Genomic DNA, 21,910 nt, shown 5'->3' with positions numbered 1-21,910 from the left:
AGTGTGTGTGTGCGTGTGTGTGTGTGATGAGAGTGTGTGTGTGATGAGTGAGATGAGTGTGTGTGTGATGAGTGTGTGTGTGTGTGAGTGTATGTGTGCATGCGCGTGCACAGGGTGACACAGGATAATGAAAACAGCATTAAGGGTCTACAGTGAGCTCTTTCAACAGCCATTCTCAAAACAAGGCCGAGAAGCCTCAGCCCTTAAGCACTGGCTGCTCTTCAGAAAACCCTGGTTCATTACCAGTACCGCACGGCAGCTCAAGGGACCTCACACCTTTCTTCTGGCTCCACAGGCATTGCACATATGTGGTACACAGTCATTCACACAGGCAGACATCCATAAACATAAAAAGATAAAAGACCAAGATCTACAGCCGAGTACAGTGCTCTTACCTACCAATTCTCAGGATCTGGAAGGCAGAAAGAACAGGCAGAGGCAGGACCTCAGTGACTTCACACCAACCTGGGCTACTGTGACCCTGTCTCAGTCTTACTCTCCCCAAACCCGGAGCACCAAACAAAAGGATATGTGAGGATACAGCGTTGGGGCACATACTTTAACTCCCACCACTGGGAAAGACTAAGCCAGGATATGCACTACCCAGGGCGATGCAGTGAGACACTGCCTCAAAATATCCAAAGTCAACTGTTTCTGAAACCTCTTTATCCTTTAAACTTTGTCTATGAGTGACTTCCTGTGTATCTGTGGTGCACATGTGTGCTCCGTGTCCATAATGTCAGAAGAGGGCACTGGATCCCTGGGAACTGGAGTTACAGACAGATGGCTGTGAGACACTGTGTTGGTGCTGGAAACTAAACCTGGATCTTCTGCAAGAGCAACAAATGCTCCTAACCACTGAGCTATCTCTCTAGCCCCATGTAACCTTTTTAAAATCTAAAGTTGCTGCAAAAATCATTTTTAAAAGTTTATGTCAATGGCTTTTAATGTGGCTAAAACATTTGGACAATGAAAACAAAACATACAAATATTACACTAATCTTAATTTTTTAAAGAATTTTGTATTTAAAGTGTCCATGAGTTTAACATCAATGAGATAGTTAATAATGTCTCTGGTTTAAAAGGTCATAAAACTGCAACAGTATAACGTGTGTATGAAATCCTAGTGCATTATCTTTAGTCTTGTCAGTTGATTCCTAGTTAGGATAAATCATTAAAGCTAGTATTACAGAAATTACAAGTTCTACAAGATAGTGGATAATTCTATCTACCACACAGAGAATAACTCGATTTAGTAAAACCAACACAGTGAATAAGAACAATCAAGAAGTGAAGCAGAAATGTGCTTCTGTCTGTCTCATGCTCGAAGCTTTGCTGCCCCGATAACACCGAGCGAAGACTGGGCCAGGGATGTGCCCACTGTTGCAGGGAGAGGATGTTCAAGTCCAGCACTGGCAATGTAACAGCAGAGAGAAAGGGAGAGGGAACGGAAAAGTCAACACAAATGACTTGCCAGTTCCAGGATTCAAATATATGTCCTTTCCAATTATATTTCACCACTATCAGACAGCAAATGCCTGGCTTGTTTTGTCCAAGCTAGCCTTTAGGTCCTGGGCTCAGGCTCTCATGATACCAGGCTTTCCCCGCACTGTAAGTTGAGGTTGTAGGGTTGGGTAGGGTGGGGGTGGTAATGAATATTTTATTTAAGTCATCCTATCTGTAAGGTTTGTAGTCATTTGTATAAACATAACAGTGTTTATCAGTCCAAGAAGATTCCAGTTGAATGCTTTTGAGCACAGTAAAACATATAACCAGAAAGAAAGAAAGAAAAAAAAAAAAAAAAAGACAGGGTCTCACTATCTAGCCCTATCTGGCCTGGAACTCTCTAAGCAAACCAGGCTAAGTTCAAATTCACAGAGATTCACCTGTCCTCCAAGTGCTAGGATTATAGTGTACAGCAGCATATCCTGCAACCAATACACTTAACTGTAAATAACAGTACAAAATGGAAAGGAATCTTTTTTTTTTCTCCAGAAGAGGGCATCGGGTCCCATTACAGATGGTTGTGAGCCACCATGTGGTTGCTGGGAATTGAACTCAGGACCTCTGGAGAGCAGACAGTGCTCTTAACCTCTGAGTCTTCTCTGCAGCCCTATGCAGAAAGGAATCATACTGGGTAGTATAATCACTGATGGCAAACCCACATTGAATTTATTTTGTATTTAAAGATCCATCTTTAACCCTGCAGCTAGAGGAATTGGTTCTAAGCATGAGATTGCCGGTGTTGTAGACACTGCAGTACCCACCCCTGGAGAGTCGAACACCGAACGAGAACAGGAACTCCACCTGGATCCTCTGCAAAAGCTGGGTGCACTCTTAACCGCTGACTCATCTCTAGGGCTCCAACTAAATTTCTTTTTGTTCTGTGTTTCTCCTTCATTTTTATAACTTTCACAAACATAGTATTTTTAAAAGAATTAAATTCACAAATATTACAGTAAAGTTTACAGCCTTTTGGGCCATAACAGTACTTAATAAACTATAATCAAAGTTCAATCCCCACACACCCCCATACAGGGTTTCTCTGTGTATCCCTGACTATCCCAAAGCTCTCTCTGTAGACAAGACTGGTCTCCAATTGAGATCCACCTGCCTCTTCTGGGATTAAGTGTGTGTGTGGGAGGGGGGGGTACCACAATTTGAACTCCATTTTTGTTGTTTGACACATCTGTATTTATTGGGGGAGAGGTGCCATGGTGTGTGTAGACCAGAGGACAACTCTGAAGAGTCAGTTCTCTCCCTCCACCATGCAGCTTCTGGACACTAAACTCATGGTTTCTTGTTGAGCCTTCATGCAGTGCCTTAGTGTTATGATTATGTTAAATACTAAGAGAATATCACAGGAACGGTTTCTGGAGAGGTAACCACACATCACCGTTGTCATGTTTATTCTAGCTAGAAAAACAAAAACAAAACTGTGCGTGCCCAGAACCCCACTTGGGAGGCCCCGAGGACAATGAAAGACAGCCTGAAATCCATCAGGAAAGTTGTGTCAAACACAAATTAACCAGGAAGTGCAATGAAGACAAAACACAGGAGAGGCTAGTGCACTGATTTCTCCAGTGCTGTCAGGATGCAGCCCGAAGCTAAGTACGTTTCATGTTTCAACCACCAGTTCTCCTAGAAATGCTGTCTTCAGGACATTAGCTTGTCCACAGAAGAACCTCACCTTGGACTTATTCCAGGAGGCTCGAATGCTCAGCTGTAACCCCTGGCAGGAAGCCAGTCCAAATCAAGTGGATAAGTTTCCTGCCCCTAAAGCCCAGTCTGCGCACAGCAACAGGTAACCCTCGCTATGAAGGCTGGGGACAGGCACACAAATACATTTATATGACTTTATTAAACTTTTCAAATGCAAATATTAACGCACGAGTATTATAATCTTAGCAGTGAGCTGCTAAGGCTCCATGTTTAACTAGATTATAATTACTACATATCATAATTAAGCCAGACACTACAAAGTAGAAGTGCAAAAATCATGAATATTTCCCTGTGGTTAGAGCAAAACACACTTTACTGAGATATCCAATCTACTTTAGAGGTAGGCGGGGGCTGTGGTGTTCTGACTGGGCCCAGATCCTTGTGCATAAGATGCTCTACCACTAAGCCCCGCCCTCTAGTCCAAACCACTTCTTTTCTGTGTGCTGATGGTCAGACTCAGGGCCCTGACTGGTAAAGCCCTAGCCTCTTGTTAAAGAACTAATCTGAAAATACAGAACCAGAAAGTTATGACAATGTCTCTTACCTCATAGATGTTGGGGTGCCACATTTTGGTCAAGAATCTGAAGGTAGGTGGTGAATATGGGTAGTCAATAGGAAATTTAATATGTGCCTGAAAGAGAAAGAAGATATGGTAATAAACAAGGCGTTATTCGTTTGCCTAATAATTCATTCTTTTATATCCCAAATAAACAAACTTCCTTTCTAGTAAGAATAAAGTATGTCATAGTTATTAGCATGTTCTTTTAGCATCTCATCAAATATTGATATTAAATTCCCCAACCCAGAAGAATGAAAGGTAGGCTGTCCCCAGTGCTGAGGCTGCTGCTGCCAGGCAAGGAGGGACCCAGACCACGGCACACCAACGTGCACTCTGCAGCGACGCCCGTCCTCATCCTCCAGCTACTGTTCTTATGCCAGACAAAACAACTGATAGTAAAGAATACAGAATCAATACGTTTTCTTTTTATTGCCATCATGCAAGCATTATCCCCCAATCAGAAACAATGCTGCTGCCCCCTTCGGATAGTCTCCTTCCAGGGGTTTTCATTACACACTTCCCCTCCCACACTGAGCCTCGAGACTCCAGTTTACCTTCCAAAGCTCAAAGTTCCAGCTCATACGCATCTCCCAGCACTAAATAAAGGTTTTAAAACTTACATGTAAATGTGTTATCTATGTACTGGATGTTTGTGTGTACGAGTACCATGTGAGCCTGGTAGCTGCGGAGGTCAGAGAGGGAGAATAGGCCCTGGAACTGGAGTTATGAATGGCTGTGAGCCACCTCATGGGAACTGGGAACCAAGCCTAGGTCTTCTGCAGGAGCACCGAGTGCTTTTAACCATGAGCCGGCTGAGTAGCTGGCTACTCTGAACACTTTCTTTAAAGCAGGCTCGGAATGCAGCGCAGTAACGAACACTTCCCTAGCGTTCACTCCCTAGCCCTGAGTTTAGTTCCAAGAACTGACAAAAAGAAAATTTTGACATGGGGGTAATAGAGAGGCAAAAACCAACAAGGTATAACAATGTATGTACCACAATGTGTGCATTTGTTAACAAAAGATGACTCAGAAGGAAATTTTAGCATGTAGACATTGAACTCAATGTTGTTTTTGCCTGTATCACATCATAAACATTTTTAAATTATAAAATATTCTTATGCTGGGCCAGCTTGGGCTACTTAAGATTGTCTCAAAACCACAAAAAGCTAGCCCAGGTGGGACACATCTGTAACTCCAGCATTTGGCACATGAGTTGAAGCCAGCCTGGTGCTGCTTTAGACACTACAGAAAAGTAAGCACTTGTTTGGGCAGTGCTTACTTAATAAAACTGGAATTGTGCATAGATAAATGTGGCCCCTTCCCAAAAAGATACCCAGCTTATGAAGTAGTCCATATCTTATAACAAATAGAGCAATGTTCTGAGTGTGGTTATCAATGTTAACATAACCTGATTATACACACACAGATGAAAACTTTTTGGAACCAGGCTATAGCTATCTATGTAGCCCAGGCTAGCCTCCAGTGTGCAGTCCTCCTGCCCGTCGTGTACTAACTAGGATTATGGGTATGCACCCACACACAGGAATTCTTTCTTTGAAAAAGTGGCTTTCTTGCCTTGGGATGATTAGGTTATTCCTTGCTCTTTTGATATGATAAATATCCTACAATATATGTTCTTGGCCAGAATTCATATTTAAAATATTATGAAATATAAAATAAGGGCCTGGAGAGACGGCTGAGTGGTTAGAGCGCTGACGGCTTCTGCAGAGGACCAGGGTTCAGTACCCAGCACTCAGGAGGTGGCTCACACTGTCTATAACTTCAGTTCCAGGGCATCTCACATCCTCTCCAGACTTCCTCACTGCATTTATGTTGCACTCAGACATACGTGCAGGTAAAACACTCATATACATAAAATAAAATAAACTGGGCTAGTGAGATGGCTCAGTGGTTAAGAGCATTAGCCGTTCTTCCAGAGGTCCTGAGTTCAGTTCCCAGAAAGCACATGGTGGCTCCCAACCCTCTGTAAGGTTGCCCTCTTCTGCCATGCAGGTGTACGTGCAGCAGAGCAAACAAACAAAGAAGAAGCACATTTTTAAAAAATTTTTTTAAAAAAATCTTTTTTAAAAACCCAAAGCAAGGACCCTTAGGAGTTCCAGCATAAAAGCAATGAAGACGTTGAATAAAGATCAGCTACTTCACAGGGCTAGAAAATAACCAACGGTAGGCCTGGCAGCACACATGTGTGACACACACACTCAGGAGGTCAAGACAGAAGGGCTGGCCTTCTTTCCAGAGGCTAGTCACAAGAGGGCAGGCCTTTGCAAAGAGCAACTCAGTCTAGTCCAATCTGCTATTGCAAAAGCTTTAAAACAAACATTTTATAAATTCAATATAAAAAAACAAGGTGGGGTGGGATGTGGGTGAGCAGGCAGGCACTGGAGAGAACCTGCTCAAGCCACATGACACCCACACCCCACCCTTGAGAACTGCCATTTATCTGCCCCTTCTACAAGTTTTCTAAAAACCTCTACTTGCAGAGAGATGTCTATTTATCTAATTTGAAGCAGGGCCATCATGTAAACAGTTCTCCTAAAATTATGTTCAAAGGTACCCTAGTCAGAGCATGCGTGCACACGCGCGCGCACATACACACACACACACACACACACACACACACACACAAATCCCCAGTAAATCTGTATCACATTAGCATATGGTAAACTGAAATGAATGGTTTTATAAAAACCATGATAAAGAAACAGGCTTTAGAAAATTAGGTTAAAGTCACTAGGCAAGCTAACAATTACAATAAGCATATTGAATGTTGACTATAAACTCTACTAGTCAGAAGGTTTGATGGGTAAGGCAACTGCTACCAAACCTGACGACCTAAGTCTTCTCCAACCCATCTGAGTGCACAAGGTAGGAAGAGAGAACCAACGCTAACCTTCATTCATGCACTGTAACATGCATGTACATAAACACATATATGAACAATGCCCTCTTCTGGTATGTCTGTAGACAGCTAGTGTACTCATATGCATAAAATACACAAGTAAAAAAACGATGCCATAATGGATCAGAGGTTCTATGTTTGGTCCCTGACACAATTTCTTAGTTCCATTATTTAAATCTCTAGTCTTCTTTTCTTTTTCCTTTTTAGGAAAAGGCCTCACTACAGTAACCCTGGCTAGCCTGGAACTTACAGAGAACTACCAGTCTCTGTCTGGTCCATGTCTGTGACTAGAGCAAGAGGGCACCAGATAGTCTCAAGCTACTTAATGATGTTGTAAGCCACCATGTGGATGGATGCTGGGAATTAAACCTGAGTTCTCCAGATGACAGACACTCTTAACCACTGTGCCAGTTCTCCAGTCCCTCAATCCCCAAGCCCATCAGTGGATTGTTTGGTAGATAAAGGTCCCAGCCACCAAGGCTGATGACTCTGTGAGATTGAATCACACTCCCATAACTTTTCTGACCTACACTTGTATACCATGGCCCATGCATACGAACACATGTATACACATATAAAATAATATAAAAAACAGTAATTTTTCAAAATGCTTTATTTCTTTGTTTATTGGTTTGTTTTTTGTTTGTCTTGTTTTTGGATTTTTGAAACAGAGTCTCTCTATATAGCCCAGGCTGGCCTGAACTACCTTTCCAGTGCCAGTTAAATAATTTTATTCACTGACTGTCTTAGTCTCTATTCTCTAATTTGCCATGGCTGGCCTTGAACTCTTGATCTCTCACTCCCACACCAAAATTCTCAAGCTACAGACAGAATACCAGTGTGCACCACTACAGCCAACTTGGCACGTGTCTTCAGGCTTAGCTAAAAATTTAAGTGTTTAAAATGCTATTTCCAAGTTGGTGGTAGTTGCACACACCTGTAATCTGTCCAAAATTTGAACATTTGGTACATGTGAAACCGTGGGATAGAGTCCTAATATGTGTCTGTCTGTCTGTGTGTCTACCCCTCCCCTTCTCTTGCCCTCCCCTCCTTCATTTGTTAATTTGAAGAAAGATAGGAAATACTTTGGACATGATTTTAGAGACTGACCCTAAGGCCACACACATGTCAGGCAAGTGGCCTACACTAAGCTATGTTCTCAGACCCCACTTAAAATTTTTTCTTGGGGTTGGGGATTTAGCTCAGTGGTAGAGCACTTGCCTAGCAAGCGCAAGGCCCTGGGTTCGGTCCCCAGCTCCGAAAAAAAAAATTTTTTTTCTTTAACTATTCATCTTAATGTGTATAAACATTTTTTCATGAATGGGTATGGATGTGTACCAAATGCAAGCCTGATGCCAGTGTGAGGCCAAAAGGGGACATCAGATCACCTGTAATTAGAGTTACACATGGTTGGGAGTTTCTACAACGTACTGAGGAATTGAACCCAGGCCTTCTCAAACAGCCAAGGGCTCTTAACCACTAAGCCATCTCTCCAGGGCCCCAGCCTCCCAATCTTTAAATCCAAAGTAAAACTCCTACCCACCTTCACTCCAGTCCTCACAGAGTCAAGGACTGGAAACAAAACCTGTCTTCGAAAGCAAGAGACAGAGAAAGTCCTCAGTACTCTCCTGGACCAATCCTCCAGGATTGTGACAAAGAACCTGGCATCAACAAACCTCACATAAAAATTCTGCCAAGGCCCAGAAGCCCTAGCCAGCTAGATTTGTTCCCATTAACATCTTTATAACGAGGTAGACCACTGCCACCAGGTGGCGGCAAACTACCTCCAAGATCAGATCAGATTTAGATCACAAGGATTTCTGAAGTTCCAAGACAAAAATATCTCACATTTTGTGTACATTGTAGAACTCCACTTATCCCGGTGAGGTGGAACACACATGCCAACAACCATTCTACCATTCCAGAATATGATGTTCTGGACTTCATACTTTTATACTCTGACATATAAAACAAAAATGTAGGGCGTGGTTCTGTTGCTAAGGTCCTGTTCCCCAATTGGTTCTTGATCAATCAATAAAGATGCCGAGGGCCAATTGCTGGGTAGAAGGAAAGAGGCGGGACTTCTGGGTCCCCACCGGCAGGCTAAGAGACGAGGAAGATATTTTGCCTGTGAGATCTGGGGTGGAATGAAAGCTGAGGGCAGACTTAGGTGCTGAGCTAAGAAAACCGGAAAGGGCACGCTGGCGGTGGAGATCAGAAGCTCCCAGCAACTGAGCCAATAATGCAGGTTGAAAATGAATGTGTGTTTTACCCACAGATCCGAGGAACCTAGGCAAGGGTGGTAGAGCAGTCCACCAGGAGCTTAAAGCTGGGTAGCAAAACTACATGCAACACATGGTGCACAACATGGAAGGCGAGAATCCGATATTAATTTAGGGATTCTATATACACATGCAAATGATAGAGGTCTAGGAAGGGGGAGAACTGGTTTCTCAGCAGAGGAGAGCCTAGTAACCTGGGTCTAGAGCTCAAAAACTAGAACAAAGGAATACAGCCACAGCCAGAGAGAGCTCAAGCGGAGAGGCTGGGCACTTCTGCTGTGTAGTCAGGCAGAGAGGGCAATAAAACAATAAAAGCTGCCTGCTTCCTGCAAGCAGGTAATCAAAGGACAGACTTTAGATTGGATTTATTGTTTTTAAGGACAGAAGGGGATTCCTTCCTACAGTTCAGAACTATACAGAGCTTGAGATGAGAGGCAGGCAGTCAGATGGGAGATGCAGCAGATATTTAAGCTCCACAGAGGAGAGAAGTTAGGGACAATGAACAAATGCTTTAAAGGTATGCAAAAGACATGCCAGGACAACTTCTCGGGATCTTTGAGTGTGGCAGACACAAGGTTTCTGGGATTGCTTTTGCCTGGTATGACATAAATAGAGCCTGGAAATAGGTGTATACAGTTAGCAGAAGGAAATTTAAAGTCAATTACAGAAAAAATACTGATGCATTCAATATTAAAAAATTAGATTGTGAGAGCTAGAGAGATGTCTCAGCGGTTAAGAGCACTGACTGCTCTTCCAGAGGTCCTGAGTTCAATTCCTAGCAACCACATGGTGGCTCACAACCATCTGTAGTGAGATCTGATGCCCTCTTCTGGTGTGTCTGAAGACAGCTGCAGTGTACTCATGTACATAAAATAGATAAATAATTTTTAAAATTTCTATGACTGGGGGCTGGAGAGATGGCTCAGTGGTTGAGAGCACTGACTGCTCTTCCAAAGGTCCTGAGTTCAAATCCCAGCAACCACATGGTGGCTCACAACCATCTGTAATGAGATCTGATGCCCTCTTCTGGTGTGTCTGAAGACAGTTATAGTGTACTTACACATAAAATAAATAAATATTTTTTAAAAAAAATTTCTATGACTTTGCCTCTACTCCCTCAACTCCCCTTCCCATGCCCTAAATAAACTCAATTCCATACCAAAAAGAAAAAAAAAAATTAGATCGAAGACAGGGGGTAGGTGGCCTAGCCTATCTCAGTAGAAATTTAGGCCTTGAGAATTATATAAAGAGAGCCTGACAATAGATTCATGCAATAAGTAAACAGAACTATTAAATTAATAATTTAGGCCTTGATCTCATGAAGGTCAGGGCAGGAGGCAGCAAAAATGCTGTCTCATTGGCTAATATTTGTTTAGAGTGCTTTATGTGCTTTGACTTGTTTTATTTATCAAAATGAGTATGGTTTTGAGTTCGGCAGTGATATTAAAATTCCTCTGAGAGGTCAAGCTAAACATTTAATGATTTCCAGTTACTGGACCAAGGACTTGTTATTTTGGAAGAGAGGCTCTGTATTTGTGTTGACAGGAAAGGAGAAAAGGCTCTGGACCTCTTCCAGAGTGATAATGGGTTAGATATGACAGAGGGAGACCCCCTGAAGAACTACTAAAATTCAAGAGAATCTGTTATCCTTCATGGTATGACTGAAGACGTTATTACAAATGGTTATTGATAAAAATTAACTCATGGGCTGGAGAGATGGCTCAGCGGTTAAGAGCACTGACTGCTCTTCCAGAGGTCCTGAGTTCAAATCCCAGCAACCACATGGTGGCTCACAACCATCTATGATGGGATCTGATGCCCTCTTCTGGTGTGTCTGAAGACATTGACAGTGTTACCTAAAACAAATAAATAAATCTTTAAAAAAAAGAATCATGGGGGTTGGGGATTTAGCTCAGTGGTAGAGTGCTTGCCTAGCAAGCGCAAGGCCCTGAGTTCGATCCCCAGCTCCGAAAAAAAAAAAAAAGAAAAGAAAAAAGAAAAAGAAAAAAAGAAAAAAAAAAAGAAGAATCATTTGACAATGAGACATGTCTGCTCCAGACAGTTTGCCCATTCTGCTTCAAAGAAAAACTGAACACCTTTACCTCCAGGCAAGGCTGCTTATTGTGGCAAGGCAGCCACTACAGAGAAATTGCTTCTATCATATGCAAATAATATACTGTCCAAAAAGGACAAACAGAGGTGGGATAGTCAACTACTAATGTCTGCCAAGACAGGGTAAGCTGATCCTTTATATTTCCTGCTTCACAAAAGATCTGCCAGCCAGTTCTGGGCTGGAAGGCTGAAGATAGACACTCTGACATGATAAACTAGGGGCTGTCCAGGTAGTCTCTATAATTATTTAAGTTTGAGAAGCTGTGTTTGTTGTTTCCTATATTCCCAGGAAAAAGGCGGGACTTCCATGTTCCAACAGGCAGGCTAGAGATGCAAGAGAAGGTAGAGAGATTTTTGCGAAGCTTCAGAGGGAGAAAGGGCACCAGCCATGTGAGATCTAGGGTGGAGGGGTCATTGGCTACTTCCTTGACTGGGCCTGGGGTAGCAACTAAAGCTGAGGGCAGATTTAGGGTGTTGTTGAGCCAAGAGTATTGGGAAGAGCATACTAGCTCTGGGAGATCAGAAGTGCCCAGCAATTGAGCCAACAAGGAAGGTTGAAAATAAGAGTGTGTGTGTGTGTGTGTGTGTGTGTGTGTGTGTGTGTGTTTCATCTGCGGATCTGAGGGAACTTGGACGGGGCTGGTGGCGCAGTCTGCCCTGAGCTTAAAGTGGGTTAGCAAAAACTACACACAACACAAAAATATAATACTATTCATTTGATATTTACTAAACACCAGTATTATTCATTTAATAAAATAATAAATATATAACCCAGCTAAAGCAGAGAGGCTGAGGCAGGACAGTAAGTGAGTTACGGACTAGTCTGGACAGCACTGTTCTGAAATAATTGCTTACCTGTTTGAAAAACAGGCAATGGAGCTAGAGAGATGGCTCACTGGTTGACAATGCCTACTGTTCTTCCAAAGGATCCAGGTTTGGTTCCTGGCACCTACACGTAGTAGCTTACGACTGCCTTTAATTCCAATTCCAAGCATACATCGCCTTTTACTGACCTCTGCACACACCAGTCACACATGTGTTACATACATGCAGCAAATGCTCAAACATAAAATAGATCTTTTTTACAAACAGGAAGTTAAATTCTAGAGAAATTAGTAAGTAAAAATGAAAGCTAAGTGCTATAGCCTCAGCACTTAGAAGGCTGAGGGAGCAGTGTGCATGTTCAAGCCAGACTGGGCAACAGAGCGATTTCCAAGGCAAGAAGTGAGACCCCGCCTCAAAAATTACCAACTAAAAAACAGGAAGTTAAATAAGAAACATGTGGTAGTTCGCATTTAGAATTCTAGCATTGGTTAGATCGAGGCAGATAGATTAAGAGTTTGAAGTTAACCTGGGCTACACGAAGCCCAGTCTCAAGAGAGCAAGATAGGAGTGGAAGAGGAGATGGGGGAGTAAAGAGGACGAGGGCTGGAGCGATGGCTCAGCGGTTAAGAGCACCAGCTGCTCTTCCAGAGGTCCTGAGTTCAAATCCCAGCAACCACATGGTGGCTCACAACCATCTGTAAAGAGATCCGATGCCCGTGTACTCACATATAATAAATAAATCTAAAAAAAAAAAAAAAAGGAGAAGACAAGCAGGAACAGAATTTTATACATTATGAATTACACAGGATAACCACAGTGAAGAAACCGGAGTAGGTGCGCTGCCTCACAGGGTACAGTGAAAGTGAGGGAACTCCACACACGGTCTGGCACACAGTGCACACAGACAGGCTAGCAGCGAATCCTAAGGGCCACACACCAAGGTTGTGAACATCTAGGACGAAACTAGGAATGCTAACACCTTCACAGGGTCTACGGACAGGACAGCTACAGGCAGAAAAAGGCCCACGTGGAGCCTTTTGCTACAACACTTTAAGTAACTGGGCAAGTTTAGTGGGGTCTGGGGACTACACAGTACCTGTCTCACCTTAAGTCTCTTTTGGGAAGAAGATAGGACCAAAGGTCTTGCTCTCTATCCCACACCATCCCCAGACTCACAGCAACCCACCTGCCTCAGCGTCCTCAGTGGGAGAATACAAATGTGCGAGTCACCAGGCAGCTTCCATTTGGTTTCTTTATTGAGAATTCTGAATGTGTAGGTACCCTTGCTTGTAGGGTATATACTAAATTATTCAGAGGAATAGTGAATCATCAGATACCTTCAAATGGTTCCCCCAAAATAAATTCTTGAACTTGTCTCTTAAGTATTTACTTCTTTGTTGTTGTTGGTTTTTTTTTTTGTTTTTGTTTTTCCGTTTTGGGGGTTTTTTGTTGGTGGTGGTGGGTTTTTTTGTTTGTTTGTTTGTTTTTTGGTTTCTTTGAGACAGGGTTTTTCTGTGTAGCCCTGGTCTCAAACTCACAGAGATCCAGCCTGCCTCTGCCTCCCAAGTGCTGAGATTAAAGGCATGTACTACCATAGTCCTGCTTAAGTGTTTAGTTCTTTAACAATTAAAGTGCCTAATAAAGAATATAATATATTAGAATTGTTGCCCGAATTAGCAGAAGAAAAAGAAATGAATAAATGGGGACCAGCAAAGAGAAGCCTAAAATAGCCAAGGTCATAATGAACCATAACATGGGGCCTGAGATACAGTTCAAGAGATCTCTGGCTTCAGACCCTTGGTTCCTTCTCTCGTATCTCAGAAATGGAGTGAGGGAACTATGAACTGAAAAGTAAGATCAGGATCTCAATGCTAGAAACAACAATTTTTTTTTTTTTCGGAGCTGAGGATCGAACCCAGGGCCTTGAGCTTGCTAGGGAAGTGCTCTACCACTGAGCTAAATCCCCAATCCCGAAACAACAATTTTTAAAAAAAGATTTTAAATACTGAACCATGACTGAAGCCAGGGCCAGTGTCCCCTTGAGATGTGACTTTATGAGGAGGTCAAAGACTCTGCATTCTGAAGGAACTGGAAGATGTTGCTCCTGGTCAGCTGGTGTGCTTATGGGAAGGCAATGAGCAATCTGGACTGACAGGGTTTAAGAGGTTAAAATAAAACCAGAATTAAGGAATCCAGACAAGCAGGTCAGTTAAGCCATCAGCTACCAGTCACCAGGACATAGTGACACTTAGTATTGCAAAGGGTATCTGAGCCGGAGTCTAGGAGCTCAGGAGTTATCAAGGTGGCTGGCTTCATCTCCAGATAAATGGTTACATAGGAGGGAAACTGAAGCAGCCAATGACACTTTGTAGCACTTCTCTTTGCCCTACTGACACTTTAAGCCACACCTACACTGGCATGCTCCTAATTCTGACAGACAGTTCTGTTGATTCTGACTTCATTTTAATAGTCCAGACCCTCAACTTTGGTGCGATGCTGAGCAGCCTATTTACTAGTTTGTGACCTCATTCCTCATCACAGGTACTAGACTGCATTCCACCTCTGACTTTTCTTCTGGAAATATACTGAGCAAAGAGTAGCTAGGTCAGTGGGAAGTACCCTTGGCTAGCACACACAAGGCCTTCACCCTAAAACCTGGCACTGTCCACCTGCCCCCAAATGTTGTAAAGTGTACTCAGCTTCTGTCCGTCATGAACAGGAAGTACTTCCTGGAGGCTCTATTCTTTCTCCCAAACCGAGGATCTCTATGGACCTCTTTCCACACAATCATCTAACAGACAAACACAGCTGAACATCCAAATATGTGCTTTGAGTAGGGCAAACTGTACTTAAGGCACACAAGCTTAATAAGCTACAGAACCAGGAATGCAAGCTACTCTGTGTGATCCTGGGAAAATCTCTGCAACTCCCTACAAACCTTAGTTCTACTCCTTACCCCCCTTTATAGAACTATGGTAGTGAAATTTCACCAAATTGCTGTCCAAATTATCGAATGGGAAGATGGCTCAGTGGATACAGTGCCTGCTGGGCAAGCATGAGGACCTACATTAGGGGCCCCAGCAGCCACACAAGCTGAACCTCTGTACTGCTGGTAGATAAGCCAGATCCAGGATGATTCTGGGGTATTTCCAGCTAACCAGCCTAGCTGGATGAAATGGCCAACTCAAGTTTCAGGGAAAGACCCTGTCTCAAAAGCAACGTAGAGAGCAATGGAAAACACCCAACTCCAGCCTCTGGCCTCTACACAAGCATGCACAAGACAGCATACCCAGAGACACATGCAGACCTACACCACACACAATAATGCATGTATTAATCAAAGTAAGAAACTGACATCCACTGGGCATTTCCTATGTGCTGGACACTTCTATAATGTATTACATGTGTTAACTCATTTAATTCCTAAAATAAGCCCGGGTTATCATCAAAACCTTATTATAAAAAAATAAATAAACACAAAGCTTTAGGAACTCATATAGGATCATATTTAAGTAACTGTCTGTATATTATTTATATAAATTTTTCTCTCCCCTCTATATAAAATGCAACTCAGATAACAAATGTTCTGCCCATTCCATCGCAGGGCAGGGAAATGCTAGTCTCACAACGAACAAGAGTTGTATCTTTGTTGTTCTCTATTAAATAAGACAATTTTCCTACAGGGAGGTTTTGTTTACTTAATTTTTTTTTTTTTTTTTTTTTTTTGGTCTTTCAAGACAGAGTTTCTCTCTATAGTCCTGACTGTCCTGGAATTCACTCAGTACACCAGGCTGGCCTCAAACTCAAGAGATCTGCCTGCCTCTGCCTCTCAAGTGCTAGCATTAAGTGTTCATCACTAACTAGAAGGAAAAGAAGGTAGATCCTTGTGATTTTTAGGCCAGCCTCATCTACAAAGTGAATTCCAGGACATCCAGGGATAGACAGAGAACCGTGTCTTGAAGGGGGCAAGAGGAGGTATGTCACTAGATGCAAGTTTTAAAGAAAAGCGTCTTGGGCTGGAGAGGTGGCTCAGCGGTTGAGAGCACTGACTGCTCTTCCAGAGGTCCTGAGTTCAATTTCCAGCAACCACATGGTGGCTCACAACCATCTGTAATGGGATCTGATGCCCTCTTCTGGTGTGTCTGAAGACAGCTATGGTGTACTCATGTACATAAAATAAATAAATCTTTAAAAAAAAGTTTCTCCTTCCCTTTTTGGAATTATGTTAATTATAACATTAACATTATACCTTTTATGCCTCATCTTTCTGACATGGTTTATCATGTAGCTCTAGCTGTCCTGGAACTCATCATATAGACCAGACTAGCCTTGACCTCACAGAGAACCACCTGCTTCTTCTAGGGTTAAAGGCATGTAATGCCAGGCCCATATGCCTCTTCTTTCTAATGCTTTCCCCTTGAGGCCCTTTCTCCTAACAGACCTTATTTCTTGAAAGATAATTCTGTGTTGGCTTCTAAGAACCAACCCATTCTTTCCCTCTTATATCTAATAAAAATAAATAAAACAAGTGGACAGCAACTGGAACAATACTCACGATTGTCCTAAGGCTGCCACAGGTGCCATGGCTAGCTATATAAACAACAGCAGCAAAAACAGGAAACCCTGACAAGGCAGAAGGCAGGAACCATGGAAATGTGTCCTCTACCTCCAAATGCCTACTGTCTTGGTTAGGGTTTTACTGCTGTAAACAGACACCATGACCAAGGCAAGCTTATAAAGAACAACATTTATCATCCAGGCAGGAGCATGGCAGCACCCAGGCAGGCATGGTGCAGGAGCTGAGGGTTCTACATCTTTATCTGGGCTGCTAGCAGAATACTGCTTCCAGGCAGATAGGATCTTAAAGTCCACTCCCACAGTGACACGCCTACTCCAACAGGGCCACACCCTCTAATAGTGCCACTCCCTGGGAGGAGCATATACAAACTGTGACACATACCCCAATGCAAGTTTACAACCATCTGTTAAGCATGCACAGCTGAGGCTCTCACACAAAATACTTTTTAAAAAAGTCTCAGCAAAGGGGCTGGGGATTTAGCTCAGTGGTAGAGCGCTTACCTAGGAAAGCGCAAGGCCCTGGGTTCGGTCCCCAGCTCCGGGGGGGGGGGGGGGGGGGGGGGGGGGGGGAGTCTCAGCAAGGGGCTGGAGAGATGGCTCAGCGGTTAAGAGCACCCGACTGCTCTTCCAGAGGTCCTGAGTTCAATTCCCAGCAACCACATGGTGGCTCACAACTATCTGTAAAGATGCCCTCTTCTGGTGTATCTGAAGACAGCTACAGTGTACTTATATATAATAAAATGAATAAATCTTTAAAAAAAAAAAAGTCTCAGCAAAAGTTAATTTCCAATGCCATTTAGGTTGTATAATTCTCCTTGAGAAAAAATGTTTCGGCACTGGGCTTTAAGAATAAAAATCACAATAACTAGGTACAGTAGCTCATATCTGTAATCAGGCAAGTGGGTAGTTAAGTCACATGAATCTATCTGGACTATGCACTGAGTTACTAGCCTGAACTATGGCATCAGCTACTGTCGTCCCACTCAACTGCCACATGCAGGGACCTCAGGACATTCTTTGGGAATATGCAAAAGTGAATGAAATCCCCCTCATGACTACTGGCTCTCAAAACCAGTCCAACTCTATCTGCTAGTGAATAATCATAAGCTTGAACACTTACTACATTTCCTGGGTTCACCATTTTGTTAATTTGCCTTTTTCTGTTCCATATGCATTTTTACCATCATCAGGTATAATGGATCTTAGCAGATTCCACTTGGGTGTTCTACTGAATTCTTTTCTCTCTCTCTCCCTCTCTCCCTCTCTCCCTCTCTCCCTCTCCCTGTCCCTGTCCCTGTACCTGTCTCTGTCTCTGTCTCCTGAATTCTTGACCAGAGTTCTTCCAAAAACAAGCATTCACACAAATTAGTTTTTTATTTTGGTTTCAGTTTTGAGATCTGGCCTCATGCAGTTCAGGCTGGCCTTGAACTTCTGATCCTCCTTGCCTCTACCTAGGAGTATGGGGATTATAGCATGCACGTCACCATGCCTGGTTATTTCATTCAGTGCTAGGGATCAAAGGCTTTGTGCATGGCAGACAAACACTCTAACCAACTGAGCTACATCTGTAGCCCCTACACAAACTAAATAAATCTTCAGTAGCTTCAAACTCTGTCAACTAGTCAAATAGACAACAAGTGAGCAGTATGATTTAGCATATAACACATGCCCGCCCATCTACAGCCAGAGAGAACAATCACTTGCATTTCTTTTTTTTTTTAAAGATTTATTTATTATATATAATAAGTACACTGTAGCTGTCTTCAGACACACCAGAAGAGGGCATCAGATCTCATTACAGATGGTTGTGAGCCACCATGTGGTTGCTGGGATTTGAACTCAGGACCTCTGGAAGAGCAGTCAGTGCTCTTAACCACTGAGCCATTTCTCCAGCCCCCACTTGCATTTCTTAATTGACTGATGCTGCTGTCGCCATCCTCAGCTTGCTCAGCGACTGTCCTCATCAAAAGCTAATCATCCTAAACATGCTTACCTTCCCAGTGTCGGATTCAGCACTAATCACACTTCACTACTGGTAAATGGCTGTCCAACTAGTTGCAGTTTTAGTTTTGTTTTTTTATGGTATTGGTGTTTTGCCTGCATGTGTGTCTGTGTGAGGGTGCCAGAGCCCCTGGAACTGGAGTTAGACATAGGTTGCTGGGGACTGAACCCGGATTGTCAGGAAGAACATCCAGTGCTCTTAACCGCTGAACCATCTCTCCAGCCCTTCATTTTCATTTTTAATTTTTTTTAAAACGTATTTATTATGTATACAGCATTCTGCCTGCCTGCAAGCCAGAACTGAGCACCAGATCTCATTATAGATGGTTGTGAGCCACCATGTGGTTGCTGGGAATTGAACTCAGGACCTCTGGAAAAGCAGCCAGTGCTCTTAGCCTTTGAGCCATCTCTCAAGCCCCCCTCACTTTTAATTTCATAAAGAGATTTTTAGGAGATATTTGATCTCAATTTTCTAGATTTTTTTAAAAAACCACTTGCCTGTGAGTCAAGACTTTTATGAGGAATATAATCTGATAATGTCTATTCCTCTCACATAGTTACACTGTGATGGTGTAACAAAAACAATGCTTTGCCACTTAATTTGATGACAACATCCTCCATTGTGCCTGGAGTCTGCCATTTGAAATCAACTTTTGTCTTTTCATTTTTCCCTCTTTTTGGTTTGAGAGAGGATCTCACTCTAGCTGGTCTAGCCTCACCCTGTGGCAATTCTTCTGCTCCAACTTCCTTAGTGTTAAGATTATGAGCATGAGCCACCAATGGGTTAAGAAATGATTAAAATAAAAATTTAAAATGCCAAATACAGCAAATATACATGCCAGTCAATACCAGCAACACAACCACCACTCCATCAATATCGTTTTTCCTTTCTTTGGGACAGGGTTCTCATTGCAAAGCCATGGTGGGACTAGAACTCATTACATAGACTAAGTTGTCCTCAACTGTGGTCACCCTCCTGCCTCTGCCTCTGGGGTGCTTGAATGACAGGTGTGATCCAGCACAGCTGACTCCATTACTGGGATTTGTAATATACCATATGGCAGCATGAAGAGACCACCATATGTCTGCTGTGGAAACCACTCAACTTTGCCATTGGAGAATTAATAAATGCAAAGCTCTAGCAAATTTTTTATGGACACTGAAACTTAAATTTCATATAATGTTCATGTGTCAAAAATATTATTCTTTTGTGTTTGATCAAATTCTCTACCCCATAGATCTTTCCTTCCAACTATTAAAATAAGGCATTCTCCTTTAGTCTAAAGAAAATTTCTTTTACACACACTTACACACACACACACACACACACACACACACACACACACAGTGTGTGTGCACTTGGGAGAATAAGTGCCACAGCACACTTCGGAATTAGAAGGCAGTTTGGGGAACCAACTCCAGGCTGTCGGATTAGGAGGCCATTACACTCACATGCTGAACCATCTCACTGTCCCCATAGCTTCCCCTACACTAATTTTTAATTTGTTGCAGCACTTACTCCAACAGGACAAGCTTGCTATCAAAACTTGCCGTGTGGGGCTGGAGAGATGGCTCAGCGGTTAAGATCACCCGACTGCTCTTCCAGAGGTCCTGAGTTCAAATCCCAGCAACCACATGGTGGCTCACAACCATCTGTAATGGGATCTAACGCCCTCTTCTGGTGTGTCTGAGGTCAGTAACAGTGTACTTATATATAATAAATGAATAAATCTTTAAAAAAAAAAACTTGCTGTGTATCTTTAAGCCAGGCAGTGGTGGTACACATCTTCAACCCCAGCACTTGGGAGGCAGGATCTCTGAGTTCAAGGCATGCCAGCCAGATCTACAGAGTTCTATATTTTCTTTGAAAATATGCTTAATGGAGTTGAAGAGGTGGCTCCCTGGTTAAGAGCATTTGCTGCTCTCTCAGAAGACGGAAGTTTGGTTCCAAGTAGCCATGAAAACTCACAACTGCCTGTAATTCCAGCTCCAGGGGACAATACAATAGAACATCATAAGTGAAAGCTATTTTCATTTATAATATTTCTAGTATATTATAAGTCTTTTTTAGCTGATGTAACAAAAGTACCAGAAACTAAATAGCTTTTAGAGGAATTTTTTTCCTATTCTGAAGGCTGAGAAAAATCCATTCCCGGGTGTGTCTATAAAGACAAAGAGGATGTACCCCAGGTGGTGGTGGTACAGCACTTGGGAGGCAGAAGCAGGCAGATCTCTGTTGAGTTCAAGGCCAACCTCATCTACAAAGTGAGTTTACGAATCGCAAGGCTACATAGAAATACCCTGTCTTAAACAAATTTGAACTACCAAAAGGGATTTGAGCATGGTGGTGTATGCTTTTAGCCCCAGCACTGAAGGGAGGCCAGCCTGTTCCAAGTGAGTTCCTGAACAGCCAGGGCTACACAGAGAGACTCTGTCTCCAAAAGAATCAAGGGGAAATTGGGGGACAACTCTATATAAAAATAATATGGAGTTTTATGTGGTTTTGTTCATTTGCCTGCCTCTGCCTCCCCAGCACTGGAATTAAAAGACAAATTGACATCATCTTTTTTCTTTTTTTCTTTTTTCTTTTTTTCGGAGCTGGGGACCGAACCCAGGGCCTTGCACTTGCTAGGCAAGCGCTCTACCACTGAGCTAAATCCCCAACCCCATCTTTTTTTTTAAAGATTTATTTTATGTATATAAGTACTCCATCGGGGCTGGGGATTTAGCTCAGTGGTAGAGCGCTTGCCTAGGAAGCGCAAGGCCCTGGGTTCGGTCCCCACCCCCCAAAAAAAAGAACCAAAAAAAAAAAAAAAAAAAAAAACTAAGTACTCCATCAATGTCTTCAGACACACCAGGAGAGAACATCAGATCCCATTACAGATGGTTGTGAGCCACCATGTGGTTGCTGGGAACTGAACTCAGACCTTCTGGAAGAATATTCAGTGTTGTTAACTGCTGAACCACTGAGCCATCTTTCCAAATCAAATCTTTTTTTTTTTTAAAGCATTTTACTAGTTAAACTGCAAACATGTATCACTTTTAGCCTTACCAGTGGAGAGAATGAAAGCTAGTTCATCCATTAAGAGTATTTGCTCTTACAGAGGATGCAATTTTGTTTCCCAAACTTCACAACCACCTATAACTCCAGGGCCAGGGAATCTGACCTCTTTTGGCATCAAGCGCACATGAGGTACACAGGCAAACAAAATGCTCATACACATAAAAATAAATAAATCTTTAAAATAAAGCAACCATACCCTCTGTGCTGGCAAGAAAGCTTAGTACTGGCCACCCAGCCCAAGCCCAATCAATAGTCTGAGCTCAATCCCTAGTACACATACCATGGAAGGAGAGAACCTACTTCTGTAAGTTGTACCCTGACCTCCACAAATACACACACACACACAC

The 21,910-nt window shown here is 42.8% G+C and overlaps 1 protein-coding gene across 1 annotated transcript in view; it reads right to left on the bottom strand.

Moving 5' to 3' along the window:
• The window catches only part of Ube2r2 (ubiquitin-conjugating enzyme E2R 2), a 58,300-nt gene that overhangs the window by 20,656 nt on the left and 15,734 nt on the right, over positions 1 to 21,910 (bottom strand). Inside the window, 1 exon segment of the mRNA NM_001127573.2 lies at positions 3,767 to 3,853. Coding sequence (NP_001121045.1) covers positions 3,767 to 3,853 — 87 coding nt within the window.

This window comes from Rattus norvegicus, chromosome 5 (genome assembly GCF_021556685.1).
Source record: "Rattus norvegicus strain SHRSP/BbbUtx chromosome 5, alternate assembly SHRSP_T2T, whole genome shotgun sequence".
In the NCBI taxonomy this organism is placed as follows: domain Eukaryota; kingdom Metazoa; phylum Chordata; class Mammalia; order Rodentia; family Muridae; genus Rattus; species Rattus norvegicus.
This window is presented reverse-complemented; position numbering and strand designations above follow the sequence as displayed.